The sequence below is a fragment of the Perca fluviatilis genome, chromosome 8 (assembly GCF_010015445.1).
Source record: "Perca fluviatilis chromosome 8, GENO_Pfluv_1.0, whole genome shotgun sequence".
Taxonomy (NCBI): Eukaryota; Metazoa; Chordata; class Actinopteri; order Perciformes; family Percidae; genus Perca; species Perca fluviatilis.
The window spans coordinates 34,055,229-34,076,997 of record NC_053119.1 but is presented as its reverse complement, the minus strand read 5'-3'; the positions used below and the strand labels follow the sequence as shown (position 1 = coordinate 34,076,997).

The following is a 21,769-nucleotide window of genomic DNA, read 5'->3' as shown; positions in this document are numbered from 1 at the left end:
ATTGCAGTATTTGACAAAGGACATAAATTATTCCTAAGCTTCACTGCATCTTTAGGAAACCCTTTCTCAAAATCCCAATTAAAAGTTTATGTTCCAGCCATTCATCAACAGAGTTGCTGTACAGAACATTGATTGTGATCCAGATGACTGCTTATATATATATATATATATATATATATATATATATATATATATATATATATATATATTATACTGTACAGTACAGTACAGTGAGCACAGTGAAGGGCTTTGTTGAAGGACTGGAAATGAACATTAGATTTATAGCGCATCTGTTTTCTCATTGCATTGGACTTTATTCAAATCAATGCAATCAAACCATCCACAGAGCTGGGAAATAGAATAAATATTAAGTTTGTCTTGCCTGCAGTCTCTTTTTTATGCTCACTTCAAAGAGAGTGTAGATTTGAGACAAATAACAGTTTCAACCATGTGTTTTTTGTGTATTTTAAAACACGTTATCATAGGATACACTCATCTTAACTTCCTCTATACAACTGTACATCTGTATATCATACTCTGCCCATTATTATAATCATAGTAGGGAGATATTTGTTCTTACTTATGTCAAGGAGCCACTGTTCTACTTATACTGTACCTCTAGGATCTCATGCAACTCAGAAATATTGATTATGCGGCTATATGATATACACATCTATCTTTACAGGTCCATCCGTAGTATAGGCCTCAATTGCGTGAAGGGAGATATTTTCAATCAACACATTTCCGTCATGTAACTAGCTGCTGTAACTATTACTATGCAACTCTACGGATGCAAAGGTGGTAATCCTGTCCTAGCAAACACGTACAGCTCATCGGATTCAGACGGTAAAGGAACTCTTTTCCTTGTGTTTCTGTTTCCTCAGCGCTATGGAAAGTCCTTTGGGCGAGTTGAGCCCAGTGAGGGGGAAGTGCCACCTGAGAGCCAGCTCGAGCTGAGAGTAGTGGCACACCTGGAGGACACGCTTCATTTCCAACCCATGCTGGAAATATCCATCCAGGACAGTCAAACACACACTATCCCTCTGTCTGCCACAGGCACTGGCACCACAATCGTCAGTGACAAGCCTTTTGCTCCCAGCCTTGACCTAGGCACATACTTCAGGTAGAATAAAAGATGTCACACAATTAGTCAAATTTGACTATAATATTGATATGGTGATTTAGAACTGAAAATGTAGTAGTTAATAGACAACATGCCTTAATTCCTCGCTGTCCTCGGTATGTTCTATTAGCCCTGGGTCATGCCAGTACCACTTCAAGCTGACCAACAGTGGGAAGCGAGTGCAGCTCTTTCACTGGCGGACTGATGACTTCCTGCTCTCCACAAAGACTCGAAAGGGGGGAAACTTGTCCGGCCGAACCAACCTGCCCTCCATCTCAGCTCAAAGGAAGAAGGATATTCCGGGCCGTGGTGACATGGTGCTGACGGGATCTTCAGACTCCTCAAAAACTCGAAAGGGGGAAAACCTATCTGGCCGAACCGTCTTGCCATCCATCTCCGCTCCCAAGAAGAAGGATATTCCGGGATGTGGATCTTTGCTCTCCTCCAGCAGAGAGAAGCCGGTGTTCAGCCTCACACCTTCTCGTGTGGAGCTTTTGCCAGGCTGCTCCGTTGACATGGTGCTGACGGGATCTTCAGACTGCCCCAAGGTGAGACAGTTTGTTTGCAGGCCCCAAAATGAATAAACTCAAGCTCTGAATTTTATAATCACTGTCAATGCAGTGTTGTAGTCAAGACCAACTAAACGGAGACCAAGTCATCATTAAGACCAGAGTGCATCGAGAATGAGACGAGACCAAGACTTTGAGGGGTTGAGACCAAGTCAAGACCAAGACCAGACCAGTGCGAGTCCCACACAGCATTACACGATAAAATGTGGAAAATGCTAACCATAGGCACTCCTCAAATTGATCTGAAAGATCCACATTCCCAATATAAAACACCCACAGAAAACAAATTAAGATTCTTCTTCATTCACGATTTGGCTGACATCCCCCAGACAGCCAGAGCTTCTTCTCCTGTCTACCACATTCACTTTCTTGGGAGCCCGTGTTAAGGGGGGCGGGGAGAGGGGGTTAACAGTAACGAATTTCAAACTAGAAATAGGTCAAGTTATGGGTTGCATTTGAAGCAGGACGTTTTACGTCTAATCACAGTAATTAACACATAAATCAGACCATGCACAGGCAATTTAGTGATATCTCTGCAGTTGTGATAATGACCGGTCTTGAAATAAAATCCTGAGTCCTTTATTATCTGCGACTGAGACAAGACCGAGTAAAAATGTGGTCGATTCCGAGACAAGACCGAGACTATGGGCTGAAATATGTGCCACCAGAAACTGAATTTGAATCATTTATATTTGAATTTGAATTGCTAAACTTGAATTATTGCATTGAAAAGCTGAATTTGAATCATATAATTTGAAATTGTATTGTTTAATTTGAATCATTGCATTGAAAAACTGAATCTGAATAGTATAATTTGAAATTGAATGTATTCGTTTGTAACTGAAGTCCAATAAAATTTGATCCTCACTGAAAATTCAACTCTATATATCTTCACATTCAGTTCTCACAATTCAGATTCAGTTCTCAAAATTCAATTTCAAGTTACTGTGACAGACATCCAGGTAGTTAGAGGAGGAAGGAAGAGCAATCGAGCGCAGATCGATAGGTTGATGCCACGGCACACCACGGCACACGAATAAATTCAATTTCAAATTATACTATTCAGATTCAGTTTTTCAATGCAATGATTCAAATTAAACAATACAATTTTAAATTATATGATTCAAATTCAGTTTTTCAATGCAATAATTCAAATTTAGCAATTCAAATTCAAATATAAATGATTCAAATTCACTTTCTGGTGGCACATATTTCAGAGACCTTCAAAAAGTACTACATCACTGAGTCAATGTGTGTGTCCATTATATTAGATGCATGTTGTAGTACATGTACAGTTCATACGTTCTTGTCTTCCCCAGGTTGTACGAGAGCGTCTGGTGTGCCGTGGCATTGTGGGTCGCCAGGGTTGTAATGAGCTCATCATGTCTGTAGATGTTACCTGTCGCTTTGTGCCTCCTGTGCTCAGCATTTCCTCCAAGCAGCTGAAATTCTACACAGAGAAGGTTAGGCAAAAGTATATTTTTTATTTAAAACTTCACTCAAAAAAGATTCACTCAAGAGCCACAGCTACTGATTTCCAAAGTAGGTTATTGTCGTTCCACACATATTCCATGCACAGAATCTCAGTCATGGTAACCCAACAAATGTAAATAAACATGAACACTAAATCCCCCGAGCAACACTAAAACCCAGATAACATAACACACTGAAAACACTAACATAACATCATTAACACACTTAAACTAGGACAGAAACAGTTAAGAACAAATTCCCATGATCCTTTGCACTGCAGTGCAGAACAGCACAACGGCATCCTGCCGGCCGTTACACTATAATTATATTATTATTTAATTTTGTATTATATCTTGCAGAAACTTGTCCAGACAATGTTATCTATTTGTTTTGTAGACATGTCATAAGTAAGATGCCTTTTGGGGATGACATGGCAGGAATGTAAATAATTTAAAGCTTTGGTGCATAACTTTTTATATTAATGAACATCAGTTACATTCAAGCCATTGCCAAATAAAATGATACAAAGCTAATTAAGACTATCAGCTCCACAAACCTTTCTCTGTATTTCTCAGAATGGCTATGTTTAGAAATGGTGTCGAGGGAAGATAACTCCATGATGTTTTTTTAATCCTCCGGGTCCTCCTTGGCTACTAGCAACTGTGTGGAGGAGGGGTGGGCAGGGCTCGACATTAAGGCTTGTCCGCTTGTCCGGGACAAGTGGATTTTTTGTAGGACAAGTGGAAGAGAAATGTACTTGCCCCACTGGACAAGTTAAAACTCAAACAAAACAAAATGCCATGTTAGTTCACGTTATGTGCCACTCATTTCGTCAATGTTACAGAATTGAAACAAATACATATTTTACACCACAATCCCGGGCAGCGGGTCGGCGGGCCGCTAACGTTAGACCCAGCCCGCTGTTCAGCGCATTCTCCGAAAGCGAAGCAGCATGAAAGCACGGCGAGCTAGCCGGTGTTAGTTTGCTAACTCCACCTTAACGTTACCTCCTCGCCACATTGTTCACAGAAAACAAGCTGAAAACAGAAGTCACTCGTGGCGATAGCAATGTACTTTGTGTGGATGAAGCATTATATACGTTATTATGTGTCACTCATTCCGTTTATGTTACAGATTTTACTTTACCGATTTGAAACAAATACATTAACTAACGTTAGACCCAGCAGCAGCGGGAGAGCGGACCGCTGACGTTAGACCCAGCCCACTGTTCAGCTCCTTCTCTGTAAGCGATACAGCATGAAAGCACCGCGGAACCAACAAGCCAGGCAGCCGGTGTTAGTTAGCTAACGTTAGCATGCTAACTACGCTTTAATGTTACCCCGTCCCCACATCGTTCACAGAAAACGAGCCGAATAAAGCTGTCACTCGTGGCGATAGAAGTGTGCTTTGTGCGGATGAAGCATGAAGTTAATTTGACTCTTGACGGTTGGCTCTCGCCCGTAACGTTACTAGCTGCTCCGCTACTTGTTTGTAGCGGATTAAATATCAGGTAATAATCAACTGTAAAGTAGCTACACCTTTTAAAGGATCCCTTGGTAAGTGAAATTGTAGAAAGAAAAAAAACGTTGACACCAACATTTAGTGGCAAAATCCATTGTTATGTCTACAAAATTATTTTAGATATAGTATAAGTTCAAGTCACCACTACCTCTGGTCAAAATATTGAATTAGTATCTCAATATATTGTCTCAGTATCTCAGAATATAAACAAAGAATATCAAAGTAATGAGAAACTATAAAATATTGACTTAATCTCAATATATTGGCTTAGTATCGTAATATATTGACTTAGTAACTCAACATATTGGTTCAGTATCTCAATATATTGACTTAGTAACTCAGAATATTGACTAAGAATCTCAAAGCAATGAGAACATTCAAAATATTGACTTACAATCTCAATATATTGACTCAATATCTCAAAATATCTCAATATATTGACATAGTAACTTAGAATATTGACTAGGAATCTGAAAGTAATGAGAAACTTTAAAATATTCACTTAGAATCTCAATATATTAACTTCTGCACCAGCTGCAACATATTACTTTGTATTATGAGTCTGGAGATCCTTTTTCTTGTTGGAAGGGGAAATCTATTGTTGGGACACATTTGTTTCTACTGTTTAAACTGAATTGTATTAATGTTGATAGGGTTTGGATGCTTTCAATGGTTTCTTCAAATTCTGCATTAGCAAAACACAAATTTTTTTTATAAAATGATGAATCTTTACCCGGACAAGTGACTTTTGTTCATGGACAAGTGAAACGTAAATGTACTTGTCCGAAGGACAAGTGCCTCAAAAAGTTAATGTCAAGCCCTGGGTGGGGGTGGTGCGCGGTCGCGTGAGGCTTGTATCATATGGAGGTGCCGACAGTTTTGTTGACATTACTTCATGAAGTCTTCCTCATGGGGGAGACAGAAACTACGCATTATAGCTTTGAAGGAATGTCTGAGAATTTGAGCAACTCTGTAAAGTTTGATCAGATCAGAACAAAAAATACATTTAAGATTGCTGTTCCTCAAACATGTCTTTTATATTATTATGTTGAGTAAATTATGTATGTCTTACAGGTCCCAGGAGAGAGTCTAAAGCCCCTATATGAGAAGCTCATCTTGGAGAATTTGTCATCTCTGCCTCTATCCATGGAGCTCTCTCTTGTGGAGCCGTTCTCTCTATGTGAGGCCTCGGGAGCCCAAAGTCCAGCTACCACTATGGTACACATCTCTCCCTTTTAGTCAACGCTTCATTGTTATTTGTTTTTCATTTCAAGTTCCAGGCAGAATAAACCTGCTGATTTTGGTCTTCTTCTTCTTCTTCTTCTTCTTCTCCTTCTTCTTCTCCTCTACCAACACATTGTTTGTAAAAGTTTCTGAGGATATTATAAGAATTAGCTGTTTTGTACTTAATCTGTTGTTTTTTTACTTTTAAAACAACAACTCACCCAAGTTACCCTCGATTAAAGTTGTTGGCTAGTTTTATATATTAAAAGACATGCCAATCAATTTGAGAGGGATATCAGTTTCCTATGTAGTGTTTGATCTGTGGTAGTGGGGGTTTGTTAGTATTTAGATCACAGATTATGACTTTAAAAATAAAAACACTGCTTTCATGCAGAAAATTAGGCAGATGGGAAAGTAAGTGTAAGAATCAGTGTATAAAAATGTGACCATATACTAAAGTCAGGCAGGTACCGGTATAGTGAGCTTATGAACTTTTCTGTAAATTTTTTATTTCTCTTTTTAATAATTCCACCATTCTCTCTCTTTCCAATCTCTGTCCATTTTCTACCTCATTCAAATTGTCTATTGCTAATTTAGTATTTCATAAATCATCATTTTTCAGAATGAATGTTGTTTATTGCAAAGCTGAGACTTGATTTGCATTGAGTGACTATCACTGCAATCCAGCCTTATCCTTAGCGCTGTGTTAAGTGTAGTGGGATAAGTGTAAATGAGAAAGTGACCATTATTTTGAGCATGCACAGTCGACATCAATGCTTATGACTGATCGATCTGTTACTGTTAGTGTTTAAAAGGGTCAGAAACTAAATTTAAGGCAGCAACAAGATAGTCATGGGCACCTTCTGAACAGATGATGTTTAAGGTACTAGTAGGTTCAGTGTTACTGTCCATCTTGTCTGTAGTCAGTGTTATAGTTGTGGTGTATGTAGTATCGATGGTGTAATGCTTTATGGAGAGGAATCCGCTGACACTGTCCTTGATTATAAAAGTTTATTTACATCAAAGAATTCAGCATCAATTTACAAGCTCTGAAGAGCCCGGAGAGGACCTCACCCAGATTCTCAAAAATGGTCACTCTCCAGTTCTTTGTGTGAAGAACGCATATCTATGCTTCATAAATTGGGTGGGATCAATAATTGGCCAACTGGCCTTCTTTTCAACAAAGACATCTCTATCTTGGGGGCCCCACTGATAACACATTCCAGATGTTTCCTGTGGCCATTTCCTGTGGCGAATTTCCTATAGAAGTGTGATAGAGTTCATTTGAATCATCATACATCTAGATAGTTCAGATATAGCTTAAATACAAGTTATAGAATGTGCAGAATAAAATAGGATGTTAATACACTTCATAGTCGAGTCACCAACTGTCGAGTCTGAGTCAAGTCTTGAGTCCCCAGTGTTCAAGTCCGAGTCGCCAAAGAAGAGAGTCAGAGTTGAAACATTATTACCTGAGTTAAAGTCAGAGTTGAAACATTATTACCTGAGTTAAAGTCTGAGTCGAATCATGAGTCCAGAGAATAGTGACTTAAGTCGGACTTGAGTCTGATTCCAGAACTAGAGTACTCCATCACTACCTATTACAAATAAAAGTAGTCAGAAACTTCATCTGACTTCCTATTTCATAAATGCTTGAGTCCGATTTCATAAATCCTCGAGTCTTAGTCCAAGCAGCACAGCCTCTTAGCTGTACCAGAGTTAGCTATAAGCTAATTTACATCCGTAGTCCTTGGGCAAGAAACAGGGAATACCATCTCTGTTGAGAAAATATGATGATGTCCATGTTTCAATTTTATTACAGCTCTAACTTTCTCTTCTCAATTTTGAGAGTTGATTTAAATGTAGGATTGGAATCCACCATTAAAATGGTTTTCAAGCCCCTGGCAAGTTTCTGAATGAAGCTAAAGAGTAGCAGGATATTCTGATAAGGTTGCCCATGGCAGGATTACAATAAACGTTTCATTAAACTGTGTAAAGGTTTTTCAAAGGGTTGTGAATTTTATACATCAGATTAAAAGCGTATTGTAATGATTTCCCATCAAGCATGCAAGGCCAGATTCACAAAAAATGAAAAAGGTTGTAGAACGCCTTGATTAGTTTACCTAAAAATCTGTAATCCAAACTTTTGCAAAGTCAGCGTGATTCCTTCAATACCTGTATTTTATGTATTTTAACTACTGTATCTCTTTTCCAGTCCATGGTTGTAGGTGAGGGGAGGCAAGCAAAGTTGTGGGTATGCTTTAATCCAGCTTACTGTCAGGATCGGGTGTCACGAGTCATGGATGAGGTAACTGATGTATTTTGTTGTCTTAAATAATGCTTTGCTTTCTCATCTGGGGTTATATTGTGACCTTTTTAGTACACCATGGCTTAGCCAATATGGCAGTGGTTCCTAACATGAGTTTTAGGACCCGTATTGGGTTCGCAAGATAATTAAAGGGATAAAAAAAAGATATGCTATACAAAATTATGTTAATATCTTTTGTCAAATTTAAAATTAAGATAGAGATCATAACCTCCTCAGTGGCTCTCCCTGAGGTTTCTACCATTTTTTCCCTGCTAAAGGTATTTTTCAAGGGTCAAACAACACACCGTGTCATATGCTGTACAGGTTGTAAATATGTGATTTGTAATATTAGACTAAATTAAAATTGTATTTTATGTACAAATTTAAGGTACTTGTACTTTACTATTTCTGTAATACTTTAGTACTTCCATTTTATGCAGGTTTATACTTCTTCTCCACTACATTAAATATGTGTGTAATGTACCTTTTACTCCGCTACATTTCTCTGAAAGAGAAATTGGTGATTTTGAATTTGAATGTTTCTGATAAACTGAAGGATGCAGTGCAATGTTTCTACTTATTATACTAAATAAACAATTAAAAAAAATGACGATCTTATAGAATGGGATGCATTGCTGTAGATGAAACTACCCAACAGTATATAAAGAGTTAAAATTAGCACAACCTTAAACATCTACAGCAGTAAAATGCAAAATAAACATTAGTGCAGCAGTAATATTAGTCCAAAAACAACATATTTAATTGGGAAAACACTGACAGGGACCATTTTACGGCACAATATGTACTTTTAAATACATTACATCTTTTATCTCAGTAAGGTTTTAAATGCAGGATTTTTATATTTGTAGTGGAGTATTTTCACAGTTTGGTATTGCTACTTTTACTGAAGTAAAGGATCTGAATACTTCTTCCACCACTGCACAAGCCAAAAAGATTGGGGACCACTGGCATTAAGTGAAAACAATCTGTTTACTTACTTCCACCATTGAAATGTTTTACCTGTAATATCAATTATTTTGGAGAAATACATTTCCTACCTTGACATTTTTTTTCTTTAGTTACTTAAGGTACACTACCCAGGACACCCACAGCAAGAGATTGTGGAGCTGCACGCTGAGGTCCACTTCCCCAACCTCCACTTCTCCTCCACCTCAGTTGACTTTGGCTGTGTGCTCAACTGCTCAAGGACTCGTAGAGCAATCTCCATCACCAACTGCTCCCCGCTTCCCGTGTCCTACCACTGGGTTTTCCTGGATGACCAGAAACATTATACCATCAGGTATATTTACACTGAGAAATATCCACAAAGTCATATCAGTTTATAACATTTGTATTTATGTTTATAGACACTGCACACCTGATACACTTTAAATGGTAGTAAGTAGTGTTCAGTGGCATTCTGTATAACTACATACATTATTAGTATAGCATACTAATACACCCGGGTGCACAGTACATAGTGGACCCTGGGTAAAAGCCTGCTCTGCATTTACACCTGAAAAGATACTATATGGTCACCATATGGACAAGTTACAAGAAACATCTCTAGGATGCGCTGGGATGCATCAACAGTAATGATCCGAGGGTCATCGGTGGTTTTGGGTCTTTCAAATTCCTATCCCCTCCTCCAGGTGACCCAGCCGGGGTTGAACAGGTCCCGGCTTGCATCCCAGTAGCACCAATCTACGGGCTTGCCCTCTTTATCCAAAGCCACCTAGTGGCTTTCTCTGCAGCTTCAGTTATGGTGCGGATGGCCCCCCTCTTCGCAGGTCCAGTTCCTCCCAGCCCAGTCAGAGCTTTGCAAATTGAGCGCCCAGCATTGAATCCCCGGCATCCTACCTTGGCTCACACAGGGCCCGCCAGCCTCGGCTCCTACACTGCTTCACCAGCTCTTGGTATTTGGGAAGCTTCCTCTCATGAACCTCCTCCATATGTTCTTCCCAGGGTACTGTCAACTCCCACAAGATCACCTGCTTGGTTGAGTCTAAGAAGTCTGGGCGGAGTGTCATGTGTGATGTGATTAGGGAACCTTAGTTGTTTCTCAAGATCCACTCTCAACTGCCAGTCTGGGACTGCAGACAGTTGGCACAGAGGTGTCGGTAAAAGGGAATGAGCTCTCCAACTTTGAGAAAGGGGATGGTTTTCTTCCTGGGATGGTGTTTACTGGACTCTGGCTGTGGTGACTGCTTCTGCAACTGCCTTAAGCACCTGGTCAAGGCGCGTCCATCGGCCAGGGCTTTGAATCGGCTGCCAAGGAGATGTTGTAGTGATCCTCTCGCAGTGCACAGGGCAGGCAGGTGTTTCACTCTTGCCCTATATGAGCAGGTTTGCTGGACTTGGTAGGGTGCTGACACATAGCCTACCTCCTCTACGCCTGTGTGCACCACTTCCTAGAGGAGATATTGTCGCTCCTTTCTTTTTGCTTTACTGATCTGGCAGCTCTGGAAGTAGCCCATACCTTATCGCCCTGTTGCCACCGTTCCAACAATGGACCTCTGCCGTCTGCAACTCACTGGCAGTGCTCCACTTTCTGCCAGTGCGAATTTCAGTGCCAGCTGCAGCTACTTTGGGGTCCATAGAATCCCGATACTTCATGGCTTCTCTTTGTTCTGAGGCCACTAAAGGGCAGCTGAAGCGTGTTAGTGCTCTTTTCACAAAAACTCAGATTTAAGATTTAAATAGATTTTTTTTCCCCTACTTAAAATCAATCTGCAGATGACAAAGAAATTGTTAAAAATAAGTTTTAACTTTATTTAGTTTTGACTCATACACACACGCACCCACACGGGGAATGTATACCATTATGATTATCAATGAATGGGGAAAAATAACAAAACGGATACGCAAGATGAAGCTGTTTTCACACAGGTAATCACTTCAAATCATTTTGAGTTTAGTCACGCATCCTTGCCCCTATTTTCACCTGTTGCTGAGTAACGTACATTAACATCCCATGGTCTCTTGAATGTGGCATACCTGTAGCAAGCTCCTTTGTATTAACTAGCGGTAAAAACAAACGTCGAAGAGGAGCTCCATGCTACAGAGCGGCGATTGCTAGTTGTTTAAGCCGCTACAGACCTCCGTCACAGCTTGGTTGTATCAGCGGTATTTAGTAGATGTGTTGAGCCGCAACAGAGTTCCTCAGCACCGGCTCTGGTGCTCCGCATGGTGCTAAGTCAGGTCAGGCTTTAGTTGGTGGTTCAGTTATCCGAGAATGGGTGACTGTCAGCCGGGGACAGAGCACCGTGAGCTGCTGGCCATTTCGGCGGATATTACAGTTAAGTAAGTAATGAAACGACTAGTTAAGAAAAGAACTATTGTTAATCCCTGTCGCTGCCATGTTGTTTGTGTATCTCTACGTCTGTACGTCGTACAGTAGCAAAGGCCACAAAGGCCACTTGGTAAACTCAAGATTTGAAGCGACCGGGCAACCCAGACTTGTCCACTTTGGCAAGCCATGCTTCAAGGTTACTGCTGGTTTTGTAGATGGCAGCTGTGTGATTCCCCAGGCTCTTGACCAGCTGTTCTGTCAGCATATAGCTAGGGAGACTAAGGAAGTAAAGTAAGTAGTGATACTTTGTGTAGTGACTATGTCCTATACTAGCCGTTACTGGTTGCTAATTACGATTATTGTTTCTAACTTGTACTCAGACAAAACGATATCCAGCCCTTTCCGATAGTTTGCAATTTGCGTCATTTATTTTCTGCGTCCTTATAGCGTTCATTTACAATAAATAATAAGTCATATAAAGTCCCATAATCTGAGCACAGTTAAAAACAGTTTGCTCCTCGTCTTCAATTAACAACACCTGTTTGCATCAATACAGGAACTTAAATTACCCAAGGCCAGCCTAGGCCTTGACAACACAACGCAATATCATGCCCCCCTGTGGCTTGGAGGAAAACAACCCGTATGGCTCCTACACATCAGCCCCTAATTGCTTCTGGCAGAAGACAAAGCAATTTTCTAACAATATAAATAAAGGGGCCATAACGTAAACAAAAAAAAAAAAGTTAAAACAAACCCACTTTGGCTTTAATAACTTATGCTGGACTTTTCCAACCAACGTTTCCGTCTTCTCCTTGCATACAGATCACTTCTTTCAAAAAGTCCTGGTGGTAGAATAGGCTTCCCTTTCAGTAGAAGTAAGTGGTTAGGAGTCAATGCCTCAAGGTCATTTGGATCATCAGATAATTTAGTGATGGGCCGGTCGTTCAGCATTGCTTCAACTTCACAAAGCACTGTTTGAAATCCTTCATCATTCAAACTTTGTTGACGAAGAACTGAACTCAACACCCTTCTGATTATCCGTATGATGCGCTCCCAAACGCCGCCGTGATGTTATCCAGAAGGTGGGTTGAAACTCCATATAATTCCTTTTTGCGACAGGTATTTTTCAATGTGATCCTGGTTTGGCTTCTCTCAATTCTTTTTCAGCTCCCACAAAGTTGGTACCATTGTCTGATCTCATGTGACAGATGACAGATGAACCTTCGCAATGCATTGATACATGAAATTGTATCAAGAGAGTAAGCAATTTCCAGGTGAATGGCCCTACTTTTCATACAAGTGATGATCACTCCATTACGTTTTACAATGTTACGTCCCCTTTTTATGGAGGAAATATTTATTCATAATTCAAATTGAAAGTCCAAAGAGAAAACAAAGCGAGATCTAATTAAAAATATTATTATTTTTTTTAATTTTCCATTTGGCTTTGGCTTTTGAATTTAATATTTGGCTTTTGAATTTCAATTTAACATTGGCTTTTAATTTTCATTTAATATTTGGCTTTTGAATTTCAATTTAACATTGGCTTTTAATTTTCATTTAATATTTGGCTTTTGAATTTCAATTTAACATTGGCTTTTAATTTTCATTTAATATTTGGCTTTTGAATTTCAATTTAACATTGGCTTTTAATTTTCATTTAATATTTGGCTTTTGAATTTCCATTTAACATTGCCTTTTCGTTTGGACTTGACACATGTCAATGTAAATGAGGAGGCGTGGCCCAAAGGCTGGTGGGAGGGTCTGAAACGAAAGGGGTGCAGAAGCACCTTATGAGCAGCAGGAGGAGCAGACTTCTGAGGAGCACACTGTTAAGCATCTGTCTGCAGCTTCACCACCTTGGCCAGGCTTGGCCTCTTATTTCACATGATAGAAAATGATGATGTAAGCTAAACACAAACGACAATAAATCCAACAACCGTGAAGTTTTCATGTAGTTACCACCCGGAGAAAAAAGTGAGAGAAAGAAAAAGGAGGTGGCAGTTCGTACAATGACTATCCAGTTGAGATTGTGTGCGTGTGTGTCCTCGAGATCTGACCACACACAAACACACGTAAGCAGGGCTACCCACACCCATGTTTCTACTGTTGCTTAATTAAATATAACATCAAAAGAGAGAAGTTGTCTGAGTCGTGTTTAAACAGACACACCTGGGGCGAAGTTGGAAACCAGAATCAGCTTTAAATACAGTCCTAATCTAGTCCTCACTAACACGGGCCCAATTATAGTAACTACATGAAAACTTCACGGTTGTTGCATTTATTGTCGTTTGTGTTTAGCCTACATCATCATTTTCTATCATGTGAAATAAGAGGCCAAGCCTGGCCAAGGTGGTGAAGCTGCAGACAGATGCTCAACAATGTGCTCCTCAGAGTCTGCTCCCCCTGCTGCTCATAAGGTGCCTCTGCACCCCTTTCGTTTCAGACCCTCCCACCAGCCTTTGGGCCACGCCTCCTCATTTACATTGACATGTTTCAAGTCCAAACTAAAAGGCAATGTTAAATGGAAATTCAAAAGCTAAATATTAAATCCAAATGAAAATCCAATGTTAAATTGAAATTCAAAAGCCAAATATTAAATGAAAATTAATAGCCAATGTTAAATTGAAATTCAAAAGCCAAATATTAAATGAAAATTAAAAGCCAATGTTAAATTGAAATTCAAAAGCCAAATATTAAATTCAAAAGCCAAAGCCAAATGGAAAATTAAAAAAAAATAATAATATTTTTAATTTGATCTCGCTTTGTTTTCTCTGGACTTTCAATTTCTCTTTGGACTTTCAATTTGAATTATGAATAAATATTTCCTCCATACCTTTTCACCTCGAATGGACCAAAATAATCAACACCAACATTAGTGAATGGAGGGAGATCAGGAACAATTCTCTCTGTGGGCAAGTCTATGGGCTGAAATATGTGCCACCAGAAACTGAATTTGAATCATTTATATTTGAATTTGAATTGCTAAACTTGAATAATTGCATTGAAAAACTGAATTTGAATCACATAATTTGAAATTGTATTGTTTAATTTGAATCATTGCATTGAAAAATTGAATCTGAATAGTATAATTTGAAATTGAATTTATTCGTTTGTAACTGAAGTCCAATAAAATTTGATCTTCAGTGAAAATTCAACTCTATATATCCTCACATTCAGTTCTCACTATTCAGATTCAGATCAGCAAATTCAATTTCAAGTTACTGAGACAGACATCCGGGTACTTGGAGGATGAAGGAAGAGCAATCGAGCGCAGATCGATAGGTAGAGTTCAGTGGCGCAGGATTAGCACTAAAGATGCCAAACTGTTTTTGGATTGGAACGAAAGAAATGACAAAAACCAAACAGCAAGGGATAACAGTTCACAGGTGAGAATGTGTTTTATGATATATATGCCGCCTTGGACCTGCAATCTGAGCTCCGGTGGCAGCAGGAGGTGGAGAGTTCCATGGCCGGCGACAGCGTCTCTTTCCCCGGGCAGGAACACCGCTTCGTCTCGCTGCTGCGCCGGTCCCCGCTGATCCAGATCGGACCGGGCAAAGACAGAGTGGTGATCGGCAGGATCTTCCACGTAGTCCAGGACGACCTGTATGTAGATTTCGGTTGGAAGTTCCACTGCGTTTGCCGGCGGACGGAGAGAAGCTAAAGCGGGGCAGCAGAGTCCGTCTGCGGCTGCAGGATCTGGAGCTCACTGCCCGCTTCCTGGAAGCCAAAACCGACACTACGCTGCTGGAGGCCCGGGCCGTACTGCTGGGACGGCTGGAGGGAAGGGAAGCCCGGGAGAACTAGAACCAGGACTCAGCGGAGCGGACTGTCACAGCCTGCTGAAGTTTAAATCACAGGTTTCCTAAAGGGAGTCTGGCGGGACTCAGACTGTGGACGACGAAACATGATTTTAAGTCTTGTTAAATAAATAATTATGCAGAAATACATGAATGAATAGTGGAGGAGTGAGCCTGGACATTTCAGTCTGTTTAAACTTCACTTTGAAGCAGAACCTCTTAGTTCAGAAGGGTGAAGTTTCTGTTTGGACTGATTATAATAAATATTCTTTTTATAAACACATGAATTAGTCTCTTTGTTTTGTTTGTTACTGCACATGATGATAAAGCTACACTTTTAAATCACAAACAAAACTAACTTTAATATGTATATAAACGCTCTAAGGAAAGAGACACTCGATCAGATATTAGAGTTGATTAAAAATACTCAAATAATAATTTACTATTTTGCGTTTTAATGTGGAAACATCTTGTATAAACTCGATAGAGCGATAGTTCATTTTAAGTTTACTTAAGTGGAAGAATGTGACTAATAAACCTAGGCCTACTAACACCAGGCATTACATTTTGAACATTGTGAACAGGTAGATTATATTCTCTATGAGTCTCTGGGTCAAGGCGAGGCTGTGCTCCAAAACGTATGTGCTGGCCGAAGAGGAGTCCTGTGTATCTGCGCCACTGAACTCTTACCTATTGATCTGCGCTCGATTGCTCTTCCTTCGTCCTCCAAGTACCCGGATGTCTGTCTCAGTAACTTGAAATTGAATTTGCTGATCTGAATCTGAATAGTGAGAACTGAATGTGAGGATATATAGAGAGTTGAATTTTCACTGAAGATCAAATTTTATTGGACTTCAGTTACAAACGAATAAATTCAATTTCAAATTATACTATTCAGATTCAATTTTTCAATGCAATGATTCAAATTAAACAATACAATTTCAAATTATGCGATTCAAATTCAGTTTTTCAATGCAATTATTCAAGTTTAGCAATTCAAATTCAAATATAAATGATTCAAATTCAGTTTCTGGTGGCACATATTTCAGCCCATACAAGTCTGCCATCTTTTGTTCACCAGCTTTTCCTCTGTGGCGTCTGCAAAATCTGCATCTTGCTAAGATTTTCCTCACGGCAGAGTTAACATTTGTGATCCAATATTTTCTCCTTACAGTGGAAAGTACATGATTTCTTCCCCCGTGGCCCAACTGCTCATGAAAATGGCGGAGAATAAGGGTTGAGAGGTGTTGGTCTTTAGACAGGATGAGGGGATGTTTTGGGTCCTCAGGCAAAGCTGATTTAGTGAGGCGTCCCCCAACCCTCAGAAGGCCATCTCAGGTGCTGCCTTTTTTCACTGATTTTTGAGATGATAATGCAGCCATCTCATCCTGAAATCTCTCTCGCTGACAAAAGGAAACTAGTGAGTTCTCACTTTCTAAGAGGTCATCCAGTGACAAGTTCTTCCCTTTGACTGAAGATCGAAAAGCTTGCATTTCTTGCTGCACATCCAACATTGGTGCTCCATAGTATGTGCAAGCTGCAACTGCTTTCTTTGCTTACTCAGCTTCAGAAGGTTTTTTTTCAGTCTGAGGATCCATGCAACTGCATCTTTTAATCTCTGCCAATTAGAGAAATAAGTCTTTAGGCTTGATACACCTGTTGACTTTGAAATCAGCCACTTTCTGTAGATCTGTCAACCACTTGATCCACTTCTGCTCAAACGGTGGAGCTATGAGGTCATCCCAATCATACTTCTGCCTACATAACTCCTGCAGCAGCAGTTTAGCGGGGAGAATAAGTGGTGCCAAGAACCCCAGTGGATCATAGATGGAACTGATTACAGACAACATGCCACGTTTGGTGTGAGGTTGCTCCTTGATCTTCAGTTGAAATTTGAAAGTGTCTGTTTCTATACACCATTGCAGGCCTAAAGCCCTCTCTACTGGCAGTTTATCTCTGTCCAGATCCAGCTCAAACAAGTTCTGTGATTTGTGTTCTTCTGGAATACTTTGAAGTAGGTCCCGGCTGTTGCTGATCCATCTTAACCATGAGGACAGCCTCCTCTTCAGAGGAAAGGCTTTTCAGAAGGTCATCCATGTAGAAATTTCTTTTGATTGTGTCAATGACTTCTTCTGGAAAGCTTGTTTGATTATCCTCAGCAGTCTTCCTACGAGTAGGGCTGGGCGATATGGACCAAAAGTCATATCCCGATATATTTTGGCTGAATATCGATATACGATATATATCCCGATATTTTTTCCCGCGAAGTGAGAGCAAATGTTCAGTCAAAGCCCAAATCAAATATGACATGTCACAAGTAGTTTCATAGAAACAGTCGCAAAATCAAATAAATAATAAACCGGTTTCTTCACCTGGTTCATGATTAAATGCTCAGATGTTCAAATAACAATAAAATGGAAACCTAAATACTGTATAACAGGAGTATCTTTTTTGAAATCAAAGCTCCATAGGCTATTTGTGATTCATTCCAAAGGTCAATTAAGCTTTTGATATTAATATAATCTACTTTGTTCAAAATGTAATGCCTGTAAGCCTAGGTTATAGTCCCATTCTTCCACTTGATACTGCTTCCACTTAAGTAAACTAAAAGATGAACTATCGACTACAAAACAAAGAAATTTATTATGATCGGTTCACAGATCTGAGTCCAAACGGAAACTTCACCCTTCTGAACTAAAAGTTTCTGCTTCAAGGTGAAGTTTAAACAGACTGAAATGTCCAGGCTCATTCCTCCACTATTTATTTCTGTATGTATTTAAGCGTTACATGTAATTTTAACGGGCACTGAGCTCCAGATCCTGCAGCCGCAGACGGTCGGCCCTCGGGCCTGTAGCTTTTCGCCTTCGTCCGCCCGGCAAACTTAGTGGAACTTTCCGCCGATATCGACATACAGTTTGTCCTGGACTACGTGATAAGATCCTACCGATCACCGCTCTGTCTTTGGCTGGTCCGATCTGGATCAGCGGGGACCGGCGCAGCAGCGAGGCGAAGCTGTGTTTTTGCCCGGGGGAAGAGACGCTGCGGCCGGCCACGGGGCTCTCCGCCTCCCGCTGCCGCTGGAGCTCAGATTGCTGGTCGAAGGCGGCATATATAATCATAAAACACATTGTCACCTGTTAAATGTTATCCATTGCTGTTTGTTCTTTTCATTTCCTCTATCGAACATAATTAAGCAGTACAAAAGTCCGGCATCTTCAGCGTTGATCTGAATGCTTCGGCCCCCTGTTCCAAGATGGCGGCGGGTTTTGACGTATGCTTCGGCCCCCTGTTCCAAGATGGCGGCGGGTTTTGACGTATGTTTAGAACCTCACGGCGACATATCTATGGGAGCAAGGATCACATTTGAACTATATCGATATATGCGATATGGTCTAATTCCATATCTCATTTAAAAATATATCGATATATTTGTTTATATCGATATATCGCCCAGCCCTACCTACGAGCAAAGCAGGCACAACTGGGTGACGATACAGCCACGAATAAATTAACAGTCATACGATACTCTACTAGATCACAGTCCAGGTTACCTTCAGGCCACCATAAAAATCTTAAAAAGTCCACATGGTCTTCTGCTACCTTGACTTGGTGGAACATGGCTTGTATGTCCAGGGCTCCAGACTGCGACCAAATGGTCGCATTTTGCAACAAAATTTTAGAATGTGCGACTAAATTTTACAGCCAGTCGCACATGTGCAACCAGTAAATTTGCCCCCTTTTTTACACTTAAACGTGGAAATTTCGGTACCTGAGAGCGTGTAAGCACAAAGCTTATCTGTAATATCTGCATAGTGACAGAGAGCGGAGCTCCGGCGCGCGCGCATACACACACGCACAGAGGTGCGGACGGAGCAGACTCATCGGCTCTGCAGTTTTGTTGAAGTTACAGTTAGTCACGGAAATGCCGATGAAGTGGTTACAAGTGTGGTTATATTTTTTCATAACTTCACACAAACAGCATTTGCGCGATATTATATTAATATCGAGGCGAAAGCGGTCGCGGGCTGTTGACGTTACACTTCCTGTGAGTCAAGCAGGCACAACGTTGGTTTATCTGCCCTGGGGACTGACTGACAGGCTGAAGGCAGCTTGAGTTCTACAGCACCTTTCAGGCACAAGGCAATTTAAAGTGCTTTACATGAAACATTAAAGAGCAATTAAAAACGGCCATGATGAAAATAAAACAGGCTAAAAAAGAATAAAAGTTACAGTGAGTAACAAATTAATAATTATTCAATTCAAGGTTGTAGGGCAGGTTTGGGAGGAGAGAGGGAGGGGTTTATTTTTATTTTAGTTTAGTAGCCTAAACAATGCATGTTTAATTTTAAGTTGAATTCATTGTAATTGTAGACTGGAGACTAGAGCTGGTATATTTTTTAAATATTTGTACTGTCATGACAGTGATGGTGCTGTCGGTTTACCTTCTATGTTGCAAAAGTGCAAAATGTAAATGGTTTTTATATAGCGCTTTACCACAAATCTCCCGATTGGCAGGCGACCGCTCTACCACTGAGCCACAGCCGCCCCAAAATAAAATGTGAAACTAAATTTGAAACAGCACATTGTAATTTCTGCATCTATTATCAAAGTGTTTATTACTAATACAGTGGAAATTAGTATAAATGTGAATATTTGGTTAGCATGTTGATTTACGCTGTGTGCCCCTAAATTTTGTGGTTGCGCCCCTAAAATGTTCAGTTGGGGGCCACTGTGCTCCTAGTGAAAAAAGTTAGTCTGGAGTCTGCCATGATGGCTACAGGATCTTGTCTTAACCGTAAAAGGACTGCTATTAATGAGCTGTTCAGGTTTGGGCCTTGTAAAAGTTGACTATTGAGAGAGACACCTTTGAAGTCTGCTCCACAGTCAAACACAACACCCAAGGTTCTCTTCTTAGGATGATATACTCCATGATGAGGTATATACCATACCTTTCCCTTGCATGGCTCTAACTGATGCTGAGGCACCTGTTCCGCATAGCCTTTGTTAATGACATCAGTAAGAAACTTTGTGTATTCATCATGATAACTTGCATCCTTCTGAAGCCTTCTCCTCAAGCCATGAACACATTGCTTGGCAATACAGAGATTGTTTGGCATGGTGACGTCTTTTTCTTTGAAAGGCAGTTTTATTTTGTAGTGTCCTTTATAAAGCTGAACAGAGCTATCCATAATTTCAATGAATTTCCTTTCCTCCCTTGACATCTCCTCTTGGTCTTTGGAGGTTACTGGTTCTTACTGGTTATTGGTTCATCAGTAGCTCTTCAATTCTGTTGACAATAGTTCTATTAACAGTAACCTCTGGGTAACCACTCAAGCTTTGCTTGTCACCGTTTCCCTTTAATGGACCGTTAACCACCCACCCCAATAAGGTTCTGATAGCATATGGTCCATTGCCCTGACTGTTAATAACCTCCCAAGACTCCATCAACTTGGAGGTATTGGTACCGATTAACAAGTCCACATTAGCCTTTATAGGAGGAATCCCAATGTCCTTTAAATATGGACACTTAGCCAACTCCTCTTCACTGATAATGTTGTCTGTTGACACAGGCATCTCCCTTTTGAGTGAAAACATCAAGAAAGCTCATAGAAGTGTTTTCCAGCAAACTCTGAGATCTCTAAGCCATTAATAATACAACTTGGAACTGCTTTATTATGACCCATGGTGGGCAAATTAATTTTCTTTGTCTATGGAATATACAGCCTTTTTATTGTTACTTTCATTGGTTGTAGGACTAAAGGAAGCTAAGGCACCCTTGCTCTGTAAGACCTGCTGGAATGTTACTCCTTTTTTTTGCTTTAGAACAAAAATATGTTTAGAACTGTAGTATCCTGAATAGACTAGATTCAGGGACAGGAACAGAATGGATCTCAGCCATATATTTAAACTGTCTATTGGGATGAGTTAGTACAGTGGCTATACATTTAACCCTCTGAATTGAAAGCCAAATCCATTATACTGTACATTCTCTGGAGAAAACACATACTGATTGTGTACTTAATGTTACATTGTGCCTCTCTCAAGCATTTGCTTTGGCTCCCCCCTTGAAATGGACTGTAAATACTATAGTAGTCTGTCTGTTCATGGCCTAGAACCAACAAGATTTATCACCCTCTATCACCCGCCCCATTTTCATCTATTGGTATTCCTCCTTTTTGCTCCCCTCCTTGTCCTCATCTTAGGGTTTTACATTTCTTTTTTTTCCTCCTATCTCTTCCTGCTCCCCGTCCTCTTCTGCCTGTGCTTATGCTCTCTACCAAATCCTTATCAACCTTGTCTTCTCTTCTTTGTCTTCACCTTTTCCCCCCCCCCTTTTTCCTTTTTGGGGGGGGGGGGGGAAAAAAGGAGAAGAGGACCTTCTTTTTTTTTTTTTTTTTTTTTTTTTTTTTTTCTCCCCCCCCCCCCCCCCCTTTTTTTTTTTTTTTTTTTTTTTTT

At 40.2% G+C, this 21,769-nt stretch overlaps 1 protein-coding gene across 2 annotated transcripts in view; it reads left to right on the top strand.

The window, feature by feature from the left end:
- Positions 1-21,769, top strand: part of hydin (HYDIN axonemal central pair apparatus protein) — a 137,266-nt gene that overhangs the window by 42,572 nt on the left and 72,925 nt on the right. For both annotated transcript variants that reach the window (XM_039809874.1, XM_039809873.1), the window contains exons 19-24: positions 885-1,123; positions 1,254-1,671; positions 3,012-3,155; positions 5,761-5,904; positions 8,126-8,218; positions 9,298-9,518. In XM_039809874.1, coding sequence (XP_039665808.1) covers positions 885-1,123; positions 1,254-1,671; positions 3,012-3,155; positions 5,761-5,904; positions 8,126-8,218; positions 9,298-9,518 — 1,259 coding nt within the window. The remainder of the gene's footprint in view (positions 1-884; positions 1,124-1,253; positions 1,672-3,011; positions 3,156-5,760; positions 5,905-8,125; positions 8,219-9,297; positions 9,519-21,769) is intronic.